Below are 14,243 nucleotides of genomic sequence, written 5' to 3'. Positions count from 1 at the left end.
TTGTATAAAACGCAGGGTCTGGAGAACCCTAGGAGTGTGTTAATGTTGTCAGGGTTCCCCGGGAGTGTGTTAGTATTGTCGGGGATCCCCGGGAGTGTGTTAGTATTGTCGGGGATCCCCGGGAGTGTGTTAGTATTGTCGGGGATCCCCGGGAGTGTGTTAGTATTGTCGGGGATCCCCGGGAGTGTGCTAGTATTGTTGGGGATCCCCGGGAGTGTGTTAATATTGTCGGGGATCCCCGGGAGTGTGTTAGTATTGTTGGGGATCCCCGGGAGTGTGTTAATGTTGTCGGGGATCCCCGGGAGTGTGTTAATATTGTCGGGGCACCCGGGAGTGTGTTAATATTGTCAGGGTTCCCCGGGAGTGTGTTAATATTGTCAGGGATCCCCGGGAGTGTGTTAATATTGTTGGGGTTCCCCGGGAGTGTGTTAATATTGTCAGGGATCCCCGGGAGTGTGTTAATATTGTCGGGGTTCCCCGGGAGTGTGTTAATATTGTCGGGGATCCCCGGGAGTGTGTTAATATTGTCGGGAATCCCCGGGAGTGTGTTAGTATTGTCGGGGTTCCCCGGGAGTGTTAATATTGTTGGGGATCCCCGGGAGTGTGTTAATATTGTCGGGGATCCCCGGGAGTGTGTTAATATTGTCGGGGATCCCCAGGAGTGTGTTAATATTGTCGGGGTTCCCCGGGAGAGTGTTAATATTGTCGGGGATCCCTGGGAGTGTGTTAATATTGTCGGGGATCCCTGGGAGTGTGTTAATATTGTCGGGGTACCCGGGAGTGTGTTAGTATTGTCGAGGATCCCCGGGAGTGTGTTAATATTGTCGGGGATCCCCAGGAGTGTGTTAATATTGTTGGGGATCCCCGGGAGTGTGTTAATATTGTCTGGGATCCCCGGGAGTGTGTTAATATTGTCGGGGTACCCGGGAGTGTGTTAGTATTGTCAGGGATCCCCGGGAGTGTGTTAATGTTGTCGGGGTTCCCCGGGAGTGTGTTAATATTGTCGGGGTTCCCTGGGAGTGTGTTAATGTTGTCGGGGATCCCCAGGAGTGTGTTAATATTGTCGGGGATCCCCGGGAGTGTGTTAATGTTGTCGGGGATCCCCGGGAGTGTGTTAATATTGTCGGGGTTCCCCGGGAGTGTGTTAATATTGTCGGGGATCCCCGGGAGTGTGTTAATGTTGTCAGGGTTCCCCGGGAGTGTGTTAATGTTGTCGGGGATCCCCGGGAGTGTGTTAATGTTGTCGGGGTTCCCCGGGAGTGTGTTAATGTTGTCGGGGATCCCCGGGAGTGTGTTAATATTGTCGGGGATCCCCGGGAGTGTGTTAATATTGTCGGGGATCCCCAGGAGTGTGTTAATATTGTCAGGGATCCCCAGGAGCGTGTTAATGTTGTCGGGGATCCCCAGGAGCGTGTTACTGTTGTCGGGGATCCCCAGGAGTGTGTTAATATTGTCAGGGATCCCCAGGAGCGTGTTAATGTTGTTGGGGATCCCCAGGAGCGTGTTACTGTTGTCGGGGATCCCCAGGAGCGTGTTACTGTTGTCGGGGATCCCCAGGAGTGTGTTAATGTTGTCGGGGATCCCCGGGAGTGTGTTAATGTTGTCGGGGTTCCCCGGGAGTGTGTTAATGTTGTCGGGGTTCCCCGGGAGTGTGTTAATATTGTCGGGGATCCCCGGGAGTGTGTTAATATTGTCGGGGATCCCCGGGAGTGTGTTAATGTTGTCGGGGATCCCCAGGAACGTGTTACTGTTGTCGGGGATCCCCAGGAGTGTGTTAATGTTGTCGGGGATCCCCGGGAGTGTGTTAATGTTGTCGGGGTTCCCCGGGAGTGTGTTAATGTTGTCGGGGTTCCCCGGGAGTGTGTTAATATTGTCGGGGATCCCCGGGAGTGTGTTAATATTGTCGGGGATCCCCGGGAGTGTGTTAATATTGTCGGGGTTCCCCGGGAGTGTGTTAATATTGTCGGGGATCCCCGGGAGTGTGTTAATATTGTCGGGGATCCCCGGGAGTGTGTTAATGTTGTCGGGGATCCCCGGGAGCGTGTTAATGTTGTCGGGGATCCCCAGGAGCGTGTTAATGTTGTCGGGGATCCCCAGGAGCGTGTTAATGTTGTCGGGGATCCCCAGGAGTGTGTTAATATTGTCGGGGATCCCCAGGAGTGTGTTAATGTTGTCGGGGATCCCCAGGAGTGTGTTAATGTTGTCGGGGATCCCCGGGAGTGTGTTAATGTTGTCGGGGATCCCCAGGAGTGTGTTAATGTTGTCGGGGATCCCCGGGAGTGTGTTAATGTTGTCGGGGTTCCCCGGGAGTGTGTTAATATTGTCGGGGATCCCCGGGAGTGTGTTAATATTGTCGGGGATCCCCAGGAGTGTGTTAATATTGTCAGGGATCCCCAGGAGCGTGTTAATGTTGTCGGGGATCCCCAGGAGCGTGTTACTGTTGTCGGGGATCCCCAGGAGTGTGTTAATATTGTCAGGGATCACCAGGAGCGTGTTAATGTTGTCGGGGATCCCCAGGAGTGTGTTAATGTTGTCAGGGATCCCCAGGAGCGTGTTACTGTTGTCGGGGATCCCCAGGAGTGTGTTAATGTTGTCGGGGATCCCCGGGAGTGTGTTAATGTTGTCGGGGTTCCCCGGGAGTGTGTTAATGTTGTCGGGGTTCCCCGGGAGTGTGTTAATATTGTCGGGGATCCCCGGGAGTGTGTTAATATTGTCGGGGATCCCCGGGAGTGTGTTAATATTGTCGGGGTTCCCCGGGAGTATGTTAATGTTGTCGGGGATCCCCGGGAGTGTGCTAATGTTGTCAGGGATCCCCAGGAGCGTGTTAATGTTGTCGGGGATCCCCGGGAGTGTGTTAATATTGTCGGGGATCCCCGAGAGTGTGTTAATATTGTCGGGGATCCCCGGGAGTGTGTTAATGTTGTCGGGGATCCCCAGGAGCGTGTTAATGTTGTCGGGGATCCCCAGGAGCGTGTTAATGTTGGGACCATTTCTGGGGGAGGTGGGACCTGTACAAGCCGAATGGGTTGCACCTCAATGGGAACGGGACCAATATCCTCACGGGCAGGTTTGCTAGTGCTGTGGGGGAGGGTTTAAACTAGCTTGGCAGGGGGAGGGGAATCTGAGAGTAGATTCAGAAGGGAGAGAAGCAAAGCTGGAAATGGAAGGCAGAAAATTAGTAAGCGAGTTTGGAAGACAGAGGAAACAAAGGCTAGAAAATAGACAAGGGAGTTTGGCAGTGCTAAATGGGATATACTTCAACGCAAGGAGTCTAGGGAATAAAGCAGATGAGCTGAGGGCACAGATAGACATGTGGGAGTATGATATTATAGCTATTACTGAGACATGGCTGAAAGAAGCGTACGAATGGCAGCTCAACATTCCTAGTTACAGGGTTTTCAGATGAGATAGAGAGAGGGATAAAAAAGGAGGGGAGTCGTAATATTGATTAAAGAAACAATTACAGCTGTGAGGAGGGAGGGTATCTTAGAAGGATCATCAAATTAGGCCATATGGGTTCAACTGAAAAGCAAATATGGGGCGATCACACTGCTGGGAGTGTACTATAGACCTCCGAACAGTCAGAGGGGGATAGAAGAGCAAATATGTAGGCAAATTTCTAAGACGTGCAAAAATAGGGCAGCAATAGCAGGGGATTTCAACTACCCTAATATAAACTGGGGTAGAATCTGTGTGAAAGGTATAGAGGGTGTGGAATTCTTAAAATGCATTCAGGAGAACTTTTTTAGCCAGTACATAGCAAGCCCAACAAGGGAGGGGACGGTTCTGGACCTAGTTTTAGGGAATGAAGCTAGGCAGGTGGAAGGGGTATTGTAAAGGAAAAAGCCATATTCCAAGAGATACACCATCCTATGAACAGATTTCTGATATTATTAATACATGACATACTGGGTCTAAATGTCTGGAAAGCCTCGGCGACACAAGTTGTGTCAATACAGGCTTCTGAGATAAAATGAAGTGTTAACACAAGCTATAAACACCACACAAGCTTTTGAAATGGGAATTGATTGTTAATACTGAGACAAAGACCCTATTGAAGCAGCAAAGGCTTGCTTCCGAGATGTCTGCAGTTTGGGAGAAACACAATAGCAATGCCCAAGTAAAGTGTTCAAAACTAACACTTCGAACAGAAACATAGAACATTAAAAAAACATGTGCCTTTGTAAAAATAACATCAAATGAAACAGGAAACATAAGTCAGTAATATAACCAACTAAGATGGCTAGGAAAACAAACACCCTAGTTGAAGTGTTTTTGATTTACATGTTGTAAAAGATACCTACAGAACACTTTGAAAATATGACTTCAATAGATACACCAAGCAATTACATTGTGTTTGTGTTGAACTTGGAACAAATAGGAGTCACGACGTCTGATAATAGCCAGTTAAGCCCTTCGATAAGAATGGCATCAAAGAGATAAATCTGTTATAACCATTTTATGATAAGTTTTTGAAACACCTATACAGTAGACAGGATTCTGAGGGCTGGCAGCTGAAATGACAGTGAGAATAGAGAAGAATTCAACAAAGAATGACTAGAGATAATTAGCTTATATCAGCAGAAAACTTCAAAGAATAAACCACTAAAAAAAGGTATAAAAATAGAGCTTTTCAGCTGGAAAGTCAGAAGTCGCTGGAAAGGGCAAGCGTTTCTCAACTTCAGAGGCAGTCTCTGTAAATTTTTAACTCTTTGAGTCTCGGGGATCGAAAAGGTACTCTTATTTGATTTTGGTGGATATTCTGGATTAAGAAATAATAAGAAATGTAAAAATGTACGAAGTTAAGATTTGAGAATAAGGATCTCTGAGAATAAGAAATGTAAGCTATTTGTATTTTGAACTGTTAAAGTCACGATTGACTCACAAGCTATTAACTGAATGTCGGTTCTTTAATAGATGCATATATTTTTAGAATTGTCTCAATTGGTATTTCTGTATCAAACTCGCAAACTCAATTTCTGTAGACTCTTTTGTAAGGAGTTGCAGAATACTGGGGGGGGTTTCCGGACCCTCATAATATCCGGAATGTTACAGTCCAGTTAAACTTATTAAAAGTGCTATCTGGGGGACGGTAACATCTTCAGTCATTCCTTTCCTTTACAGAGAGATAGCCTGGACCTTTAGAACCAATTAAGCGTCTTATAGAATTCGGCTATCTCTAACTTTAGTTGAAGGTGAACGTCTGGGGAATACGCCTGATCTGGGGTAGCCTGAAAAGGGCTAGGACTGTAATTATCCCTTCAGTATCAGTGGGAGAGCATTTTGGTGGTAGCAATCATAATTCAGTTAGATTTAGTGTAGTTATGGAAAAGGACAAAGATAGACCAGGAATAAAAGTTCTCAATTGGGGAAAAGCTTATTTTACGAGGCTGAGATGTGATTTAGCCAAAGTGGACTGGAGACAGAAACTTGAAGGTAAATCAGTGTCAGAGCAATGGGAGGCATTCAAGGAGGAGATCCTGAGGGTTCAGAGCAAGTATGTTCCCTTAAAGAAAAAGGGTGGGACTAACAAATCTGGAGCTCCCTGGATGTCAAGGGGCATACAGGGTAGGATAAAGGGAAAAAAAGGGAAGCTTTTGACAGATACCGAAGGCTCAATACTGCAGAAACCCTAGAGGAGTATAGAAAGTGCAGGGGTGAAATTAAAAAGGAAATTAGGAAAGCAAAGAGAGCATGAAAAAATATTGGCAAGTAAAATCAAGGAAAACCCAAAGATGGTTTTATAAATACATTAAGAGCAAGAGGATAACTAAAGTAAGAGTAACGGTCTCCTCTACATTGGGGAGACCAAATGCAGATTGGGTGACCGCTTTGCTGAACACCTCCGCTCAGTCCGTGAGGGTGACCCCGAGCTTCCGGTCGCCTGTCACTTTAATTCTCCGCTCCACTCCCACTCTGACCTCGGCCTCTTACACTGTTCCAATGAAGCTCAGCGTAAGCTCGAGGAGCAGCACCTCATCTTTCAATTAGGCACTTTACAGTCTTCTGGACTCGACATCAAGGTTAACAATTTCAGATCATAACCTCTGCTCCTATCAGTTTTTTTCTCTCTCACATGGCAGCTGTCGATCATTCTGCCATCGCCATTCACACTTCATCTAGAGCCATCTTTTGTTTCTTAACTTGTCCCATTATCATCTCCTTTCGGCCTTGCACCATCATCCCTTTTGTCATTTAATCTCTCCTATATTAATGATCTAGACAAGGGAACTAGATGTAATATCTCCAAGTTTGCAGATGACACAAAGCTGGGTGGGCGTGTGTGCTGTGAGGAGGATGCCGAGAAACTCCGGGATGATTTGGACAGGTTGGGTGATTGGGCAGAAGCATGGCAGATGCAGTATAATGTGGATAAATGCGAGGTTATCCACTTTGGTGTCAAAAACAAGGCGGCAGATTATTATCTGAATGGCAATAGATTGGGAGAAGGGGGAGTGCAACGAGACCTGGGCGTCCTTGTGCACCAGTCGCTGAAGGTAAGCATGCAGGTGGAGCAGGCAGTTAAGAAGGCAAATGGTATGTTGGCCTTCGTAGTGAGAGGGTTTGAGTACAGGAACAAGGATGTCTTGCTGCAGTTGTACAGGGCCTTGGTGAGACCACACCTTGAGTACTGTGTGCAGTTTTGGTCGCCTTATCTGAGGAAGGATGTTCTTGCCATGGAAGGAGTGCAGCAAAGATTCACCAGGCTGACACCTGGGATGACAGGAATGACGTATGAGGAGAGATTGGGTCGACTGAGCTTGTACTTGCTGGAGTTTAGAAGAATGAGAGGGGATCTCATCGAAACTTATAAAATTCTAACAGGACTAGATAGACTAGATGCTGGAAGGATGTTCCCGATGGTCGGGGAGTCCAGAACCAGGGGTCACAGTCTAAGGATAAGGGGTAAGCCATTGAGGACTGAGATGAGGAGGAATTTCTTCACCCAGAGAGTGGTGAACCTGTGGAATTCTCTACCACACAAGGCAGTAGAGGTCAATTCATTAAATATATTCAAGAAGGAGTTGGATATATTTCTTAAGGCTAAAGGGATCAAGGGATATGGGGAGAAAGCAGGGACAGGGTACTGAATTTGGATGATCAGCCATGATCTCATTGAATGGCGGAGCAGGCTCGAGGGGCCGAATGGTCTACTCCTGCTCCTATCTTCTATGTTTTTATGTCTTCCACCCTATCACAGACCTTCCCTTTTGTTCTTTCCTCCCCTCCCCCCTTTCCCCGCCCCTACACTTGCTTAAAAACCTGTTATATCTCTAACTTTTTCCAGTTCTGACGAAGGGTCATCGACAAGAAACATTAACTGTTTCTCTCTCCACAGGTGCTTCCTGACCTGCTGAGTATTTCCAGCATTTTGTTTTTATTTCAGATTTCCAGCATCCACAGTATTTTGCTTTTGTGTAAGAGTAGGGCCTATTAGGGACCACAAGGCAGAGGCGGGAGACATGGGTATGGTTCTTAATGAATACTTTGCGTCTGTTTTCACAAAGGCGAGGGGCGAAGCAGAAATTGCAATCAGGGAGGAGGAGTGTGAAATATTAGATGAAATAAACATAGTGAAAGAGGAACTATTAAGGGGTTTAGCATCTTTGAAAGTGGATAAATCCCCAGGCCCGGATGAAATGTATCCCAGACTTTTAAGAGAAGCGAGAGAGGAAATAGCGAAGGCTCTGACCATCATTTTCCAATCCTCTCTGGCTACAGGTGAGGTGCCAGAGGACTGGAGGACTGCTAACATTGTACCATTGTTTAAAAAGGGAGAAAGGGATAGACCGAGTAATCACAGGCCAGTCAGCCTAACCTCGGTGGTGGGAAAATTATTGGAAAAAGTTCTGAGGGACAGGATAAATCTTCATTTAGAAAGACACGGATTAATCAAGGACAGTCAGCATGGATTTGTTAAGGGAAAGTCGTGTCTGACGAACTTGATTGAATTTTTTGAGGAGGTAACAAGGAGGGTCGATGAGGGTAATGTGTTTGATGCAGTGTATATGGATTTTAGCAAGGCTTTTGATAAGGTTCCACATGGCAGACTGGTCACGAAAGTAAAAACCATGGGGTCCAAGGCAAAGTGTCAAGTTGGATTCAAAACTGGCTCAGAGGCAGGAAGCAGAGGGTAATGGTTAATGGGTGTTTTTATGGCTGGAAGGCTGTTTCCAGTGGGTCCTTTGCTTTTGTGGTATTCATCAATGATTTGGACTTGAATGTAGGAAGTATGATTAAGAAGTTTGCTGACGATACTAAAATTGGCCGTGTGGTTGATAATGAAGAAGAAAGCTGTAGCGTGCAGGAAGATATCAATGGACTGGTCAGGTGGGCAGAACAGTGGCAAATGGAATTCAATCTGGACAAGTGTGCACTTGGGGAGGGCTAACAAGCTGTAATCATAAAGGCACGTGGGATCCTTGGCGTTACAATCAGAGGCAGAGAGTACAAGAGGAAGTTACACGAAACCTTTATTAATCACTGGTGAGGCCCCAGCTGGAGTATTGTGTCCAATTCTGGGCACCACACTTTAGGAAGGATGTCAAGGCCTTGGAGAGGGTGCAGAGGAGATTTACTAGAATGGTGCCAGGGATGAGGGACTTCAGTTATGTGGAGAGAATGGAGAAGCTGGGATTGTTCTCCTTAGAGCAGAGAAGATTAAGGGGTGATTTAATAGAGGTGTTCAAAATCATGAAGGGTTTTGATCGAGTAAATAAGGAGAAACTGTTTCCAGTGGCAGGAGGGTCGGTAACCAGAGGACACAGAGTGAAGGGAATTGGCAAAAGAACGAGAGGGGAGATGAGGAGAATGTTTTTACAGTGAGTTGTTGTGATCTGGAATGCGCTGCCTGAAAGGGCGGTGGAAGCAGATTCAATAATAACTTTCAAAAGGGAATTGGAGAAATACTTGAAAAGGAAAGATTTACAGGGCTCTGGGGAAAGAGCAGGGAGTGGGACTAATTGGAGAGCTCTTTCAAAGAGCCGGCACAGGCACGATGGGCCGAATGGCTTCCTTTTAAGCTGTGTGATTCCATGATTCGATAGAATCGACCAGTCAGAGCTCCGCACAAGGGCTCCTGGCACCCAGGGTGTGATGCGCAGCCCACGGTATAACTCAGGAAACTGCTGGTGGCACCTTGCACCCAACGGTCCCAGACTAGGAGGTTCACTGCAGCTGCAGCAAAGAATCGGACACAGGTGTGAGATTCCAGCCCGTGCCTCGGGAACGAACAAGGTTCTGGTCTCTGACAGCACTGTTGCTGGGTGGGGTCTGAATGGCCGACATTCCTGGAGCACGGTCAGCACGGCTTGGAATCAATTATTAGCTCAGTGGCAGCCATTCCCACCACTGAGTCAGAGCGTCCTGGGTCCGAATCCCACTCTAGAGACCCCCAGTGAGTGGAGACCAGCTTGGAATTCTGGGATGACCTCCAGCGGGATGTGGGTGACCCTCCCCTCATGTCGGGAGCCCATAAAACCCTCCCTCCATATAGGACTAAACCCCACCTATTGGCTGGTGTTAGCTGTGGCTCAGTGGGTAGCACTGTCGCCTCTGAGTCGGAAGGTTGTGGGTTCAAGTCTCACTCCAGAGACTGAGGGAGCGCCGCACTGTCGGAGGGGTAGTACTGAGGGAGCGCCGCACTGTCGGAGGGGCAGTACTGAGGGAGCGCCGCACTGTCGGAGGGGCAGTACTGAGGGGGCACCGCACTGTCGGAGGGGCAGTACTGAGGGAGCGCCGCACTGTTGGAGGGGCATAACTGAGTGAGTGCTGTACTGTCGGAGGGGCAGTACTGAGGGAGTGCTGCACTGTCGGAGGGCCAGTACTGAGGGAGTGCTGCACTGTCGGAGGGCCAGTACTGAGGGAGTGCTGCACTGTCGGAGGGGCAGTACTGAGGGAGTGCTGCACTGTCGGAGGGGCAGTACTGAGGGAGTGCTGCACTGTCGGAGGGGCAGTACTGAGGGAGTGCTGCACTGTCGGAGGGGCAGTACTGAGGGAATGCTGCACTGTTGGAGGGACAGTACTGAGGGAGTGCTGCACTGTCAGAGGGCCAGTACTGAGGGAGTGCAGCACTGTCGGAGGGGCAGTACTGAGGGAGTGCTGCACTGTCGGAGGGGCAGTACTGAGGGAGTACTGCACTGTCGGAGGGGCAGTACTGAGGGAGCGCTGCACTGTCGGAGGTGCAGTACTGAGGGAGCGCTGCACTGTCGGAGGGGCAGTACTGAGGGAGTGCTGCACTGTCGGAGGGCCAGTACTGAGGGAGTGCTGCACTGTCGGAGGGGCAGTACTGAGGGAGTGCTGCACTGTCAGAGGGCCAGTACTGAGGGAGTGCTGCACTGTCGGAGGGGCAGTACTGAGGGAGTGCTGCACTGTTGGAGGGGCAGTACTGAGGGAGCGCTGCACTGTCGGAGGTGCTGTGTTTTGGATGAGACGTTAATCCGAGGACCCGTCTGCTCTTGCAGGTGGGCATAAAAGGTCCTGTGACCACTATTTCACAGAAGAGCAGGAGTTCTCCCTGGTGTTCAGGGCCAATATTTATCACTCAATCGACATCACTGAAACAGATTATCTGGTCATCGTCACATTGCTGTTTGTGGGACCTTGCTGTGCGTTAATTGGCTGCGATGCCTACAGTGACTACACTTCAAAATGTACTTCAGTCGTGAAAAGCACGCTATAAATGCTAGTCTTTCTTTCTTTCTTCCTTAAAGATGGTCACGGCCGTGGAAGGAGCGGTCACGTCGCGGCCGTTAATCAGCCCCCCAATCCTCCCGCTAACTCACACTGTTCTTCACCAGTGTGTGAAGCTACGATAACAACCACATCATGGTTGACATATGAAATAATACTGAGCAGCCTACGGGTGGCGCTGTCCAGGGAGAGTATAAATACTCAGGCACGGGCCCAGCTTGCGCAGATCATTCTTAACAGGAACTAGTGAAGGACACAACTAGACCTCCATGTTGTAAAACAGTTGATTAAAGCTTTGTTTAACGCTTAGACCAAGTGCCTAGTAGTTTTCTTACGTCAATGGTGACCAACCTTTCTTGGCATTTCCCCCTTGGGTGTCAGCCGCTGGTGACCGTTCCTCTTTATCTTCATCCATTTTCTCCTCTTCATTCGCTTTCTCCTCTTCAGTTGAAGAGTCCGCTGACATTGCGTCTTCCCGCCCGGTCTCCTCTCCAGCGGGGGCTGGTACTCTCGCTACCGCTAGCTCTTCTTCGTCTCTCGTCGATCTCACCGTTACTTTCCTCGTTTCCTTCTCCGCCTCTTCTTTCATCCTTTTTGGAGGCGGTGTGGGTTTCTTATCCAAACCCATCGCGATAATACATCTGTAGAGGAGGGATTGGACAGAACGGATTGAGGCAGTCATCTGTTAATCGCAGCGACCCGCAGCGACCGTGCTCTTTAATTGGGGACAATTTATACCACAGCGTCTCTTTAACTGTGTCAAAATGGCTGCCGCATGCAAAATGGCGGCCGCGCACGCCAGCATTACAAGTGACTACACTTTAAAGCAATCTGTTGCACGTAAAGCACTTTCCGTATATTTCTGAAAGATTTAATACAGCACAGACATAAATCCAAGTTCGTTAGAAACATAGAAGATAGGAGCAGGAGTAGGCCATTCGGCCCCTCGAGCCTGCTCCGCCATTCAATGAGATCATGGCTGATCATCCAAATTCAGTACCCTGTCCCTGCCTTCTCCCCATATCCCTTGATCCCTTTAGCCTTAAGAAATATATCCAACTCCTTCTTGAATATATTTAATGAATTGGCCTCCACTGCCTTCTGTGGTAGAGAATTCCACAGATTCACCACTTTCTGGGTGAAGAAATTCCTCCTCATCTCTGTCCTAAATGGCTTACCCCTTATCCTTAGACTGTGACCTCTGGTTCTGGACTCCCCGACCATCGGGAACCTCCTTCCTGCATCTAGTCTGTCTAGTCCTGTTAGAATTTTATAAGTTTCGATGAGATCCCCTCTCATTCTTCTAAACTCCAGCGAGTATAAGCCCAGTCGACCCAATCTCTCCTCATACGTCATTCCTGCCATCCCAGGTATCAGTCTGGTGAATCTTTGCTGCACTCCCTCCATGGCAAGAACATCCTTCCTCAGATAAGGCGACCAAAACTGCACACAATACTCAAGGTGTGGTCTCACCAAGGCCCTGTACAACTGCAGCAAGACATCCTTGTTCCTGTACTCGAATCCTCTCGCTATGAAGGCCAACATACCATTTGCCTTCTTAACCGCCTGCTGCACCTGCATGCTTACCTTCAGCGACTGGTGCACAAGGACACCCAGGTCTCGTTGCACTTCCCCTTTTCCCAATCTATTGCCATTCAGATAATCACCTGCCTTCCTGTTTTTGCCACCAAAGTGGATAACCTCGCATTTATCCACATTATACTGCATCTGCCATGCATCTGCCCAATCACCCAACCTGTCCAAATCATACTGGAGTTTCTCGGCATCCTCCTCACAGCACACACGCCCACCCAGCTTTGTGTCGTCTGCAAACTTGGAGATATTACATCTAGTTCCCTCGTCTAGATCATTAATATATATTGTGAATAGCTGGGGTCCTAGCACCGATCCCTGCGGTACCCCACTAGTCACTGCCTGTCACTCAGAAAAAGACCCGTTTATTCCAACTCTTTGCTTTCTATCTGCCAACCAGTTCTCTATCCAAGTCAGTACCTTACCCCCAATCCCATGAGCTTTAACTTTGCACGTTCATTCCTTCTCTCGGTGCTCGCAAAGCGCGAGGGTCGGGGAAAGTTCTGCGACCGAGACGGTAACCTGACGGGATTCCCCCTACCTGTAGCACGGGGACGCCCCGTCCACGTCCAGGAAACCGAAGTACGCGTGTTTGCCGCCGAGCCGAGACCCCCTGCGGTGCTTGTACTCGCAGCAGGAGCTGAGTCGGTCTACCTGGATCCCGTTGAGGAAGAACGTGAGGCTAAAGGGGAATCCCGAGTGTCGCCTGGAGACAAACTGAAACTTCTCTGGAAAATCAACGGACCAAGAAGAAGCATTGAAGCGGCTTAAAATTCACACAGCAGTCACCACACAAATCAAAACATCCGACGGTGCTTGACGAGGCGGAACACAGGAACAGGCCATTCAGCCCCTCGAGCCTGTTCCACCGTTCGCAGGAACAGGAGGAGGCCATTCAGCCCCTCGAGCCTGTTCCACCATTCGCAGGAACAGGAGGCCATTCAGCCCCTCGAGACTGTTCCACCATTCGCAGGAACAGGAGGAGGCCATTCAGCCCCTCGAGCCTGTTCCTCCATTCGCAGGAACAGGAGGAGGCCATTCAGCCCCTCGAGCCTGTTCCACCATTCAATTAGATCGGGGCTGATCTGTATTTTAACTCCATCTACCCGCCTTGGTTCCGTACCTTAATACCCTTACCCAACAAAAATCTATCCTTCTCAGTCTTGAACGCTCCAATTGACCCCCAGCCTCACTAGCTCTTTGAGGGAGAGAGTTCCAGATTCCACTGCCCTTTGTGTGAAGAAGTGCTTCCTGACATCACCCCTGAACGGCCTGGCTCTAATTTTAAGGTTCTGCCCCCTTGTTCTGGACTCCCCACACCAGAGGAAATAGTTTCTCTATCGACCCGATCAAACCCTTTAATCAACAACAAGTAGCATTTATATAGCCCCTTTAATGTTATAAACCGTCCCAAGGCGCTGCACAGGAGTGTGATCAAAGAACATTTGACTCGAGCCACATAAGGAGATATTAGGACAGGCGACCAAAACCTTGGTGAAAGAAGTAGGTTTTAGGGAGCGTCTTAAAGGAGAGAGAGGCGAAGAGGTTTAGGGAGGGAATTCCAGAGCTTTGGGCCCAGGCAGCTGAAGGCACGGCCGCCAATGGTGGAGCGATTATAATCGGGGATGGTCAAGAGGGCAGGATTAGAGGAGCGCAGAGATCTCGGAGGGTTGTTGGGCTGGAGGAGGTTACAGAGATAGGGAGGGGGTGAGGAGGCCATGGGGGGATTTGAAAACAAGGATGAGAATTTTGAAATCGAGGCGCTGCTTAACCGGGAGCAAGGGGGAAGAGAGAAAGCAACATGGAAGGTGAAGTACTGTTGCAGTTGCTGATTTGTATAAATGTTACTGGTTATTATTCATGACATTCTTGTTCCATACCGATAACCGCATTTGGAGCCATGTCTGGACAGCATTGAACACTCTGTTATCCCGTGGGTCTTCATAGGAATAGGAGGA

General features: G+C 48.8%; 1 protein-coding gene across 1 annotated transcript in view; it reads right to left on the bottom strand.

The window, feature by feature from the left end:
• erich3 (glutamate-rich 3) overlaps positions 1–14,243 on the bottom strand; it is a 114,087-nt gene that overhangs the window by 17,876 nt on the left and 81,968 nt on the right. Inside the window, exons 9-10 of the mRNA XM_085978364.1 lie at positions 12,827–13,013; positions 11,044–11,333 (exon numbers count right to left, since the gene is read on the bottom strand). Of these exons, the coding sequence (XP_085834490.1) occupies positions 11,044–11,333; positions 12,827–13,013 (477 nt within the window). The remainder of the gene's footprint in view (positions 1–11,043; positions 11,334–12,826; positions 13,014–14,243) is intronic.

This window comes from Somniosus microcephalus, chromosome 3, assembly GCF_052327205.1.
Source record: "Somniosus microcephalus isolate GS21.2 chromosome 3, FLI_Smic_1.0, whole genome shotgun sequence".
Taxonomy (NCBI): domain Eukaryota; kingdom Metazoa; phylum Chordata; class Chondrichthyes; order Squaliformes; family Somniosidae; genus Somniosus; species Somniosus microcephalus.
Note: the sequence above shows the minus strand (reverse complement) of the source record. Positions and strands in the feature narration are given on the sequence as shown.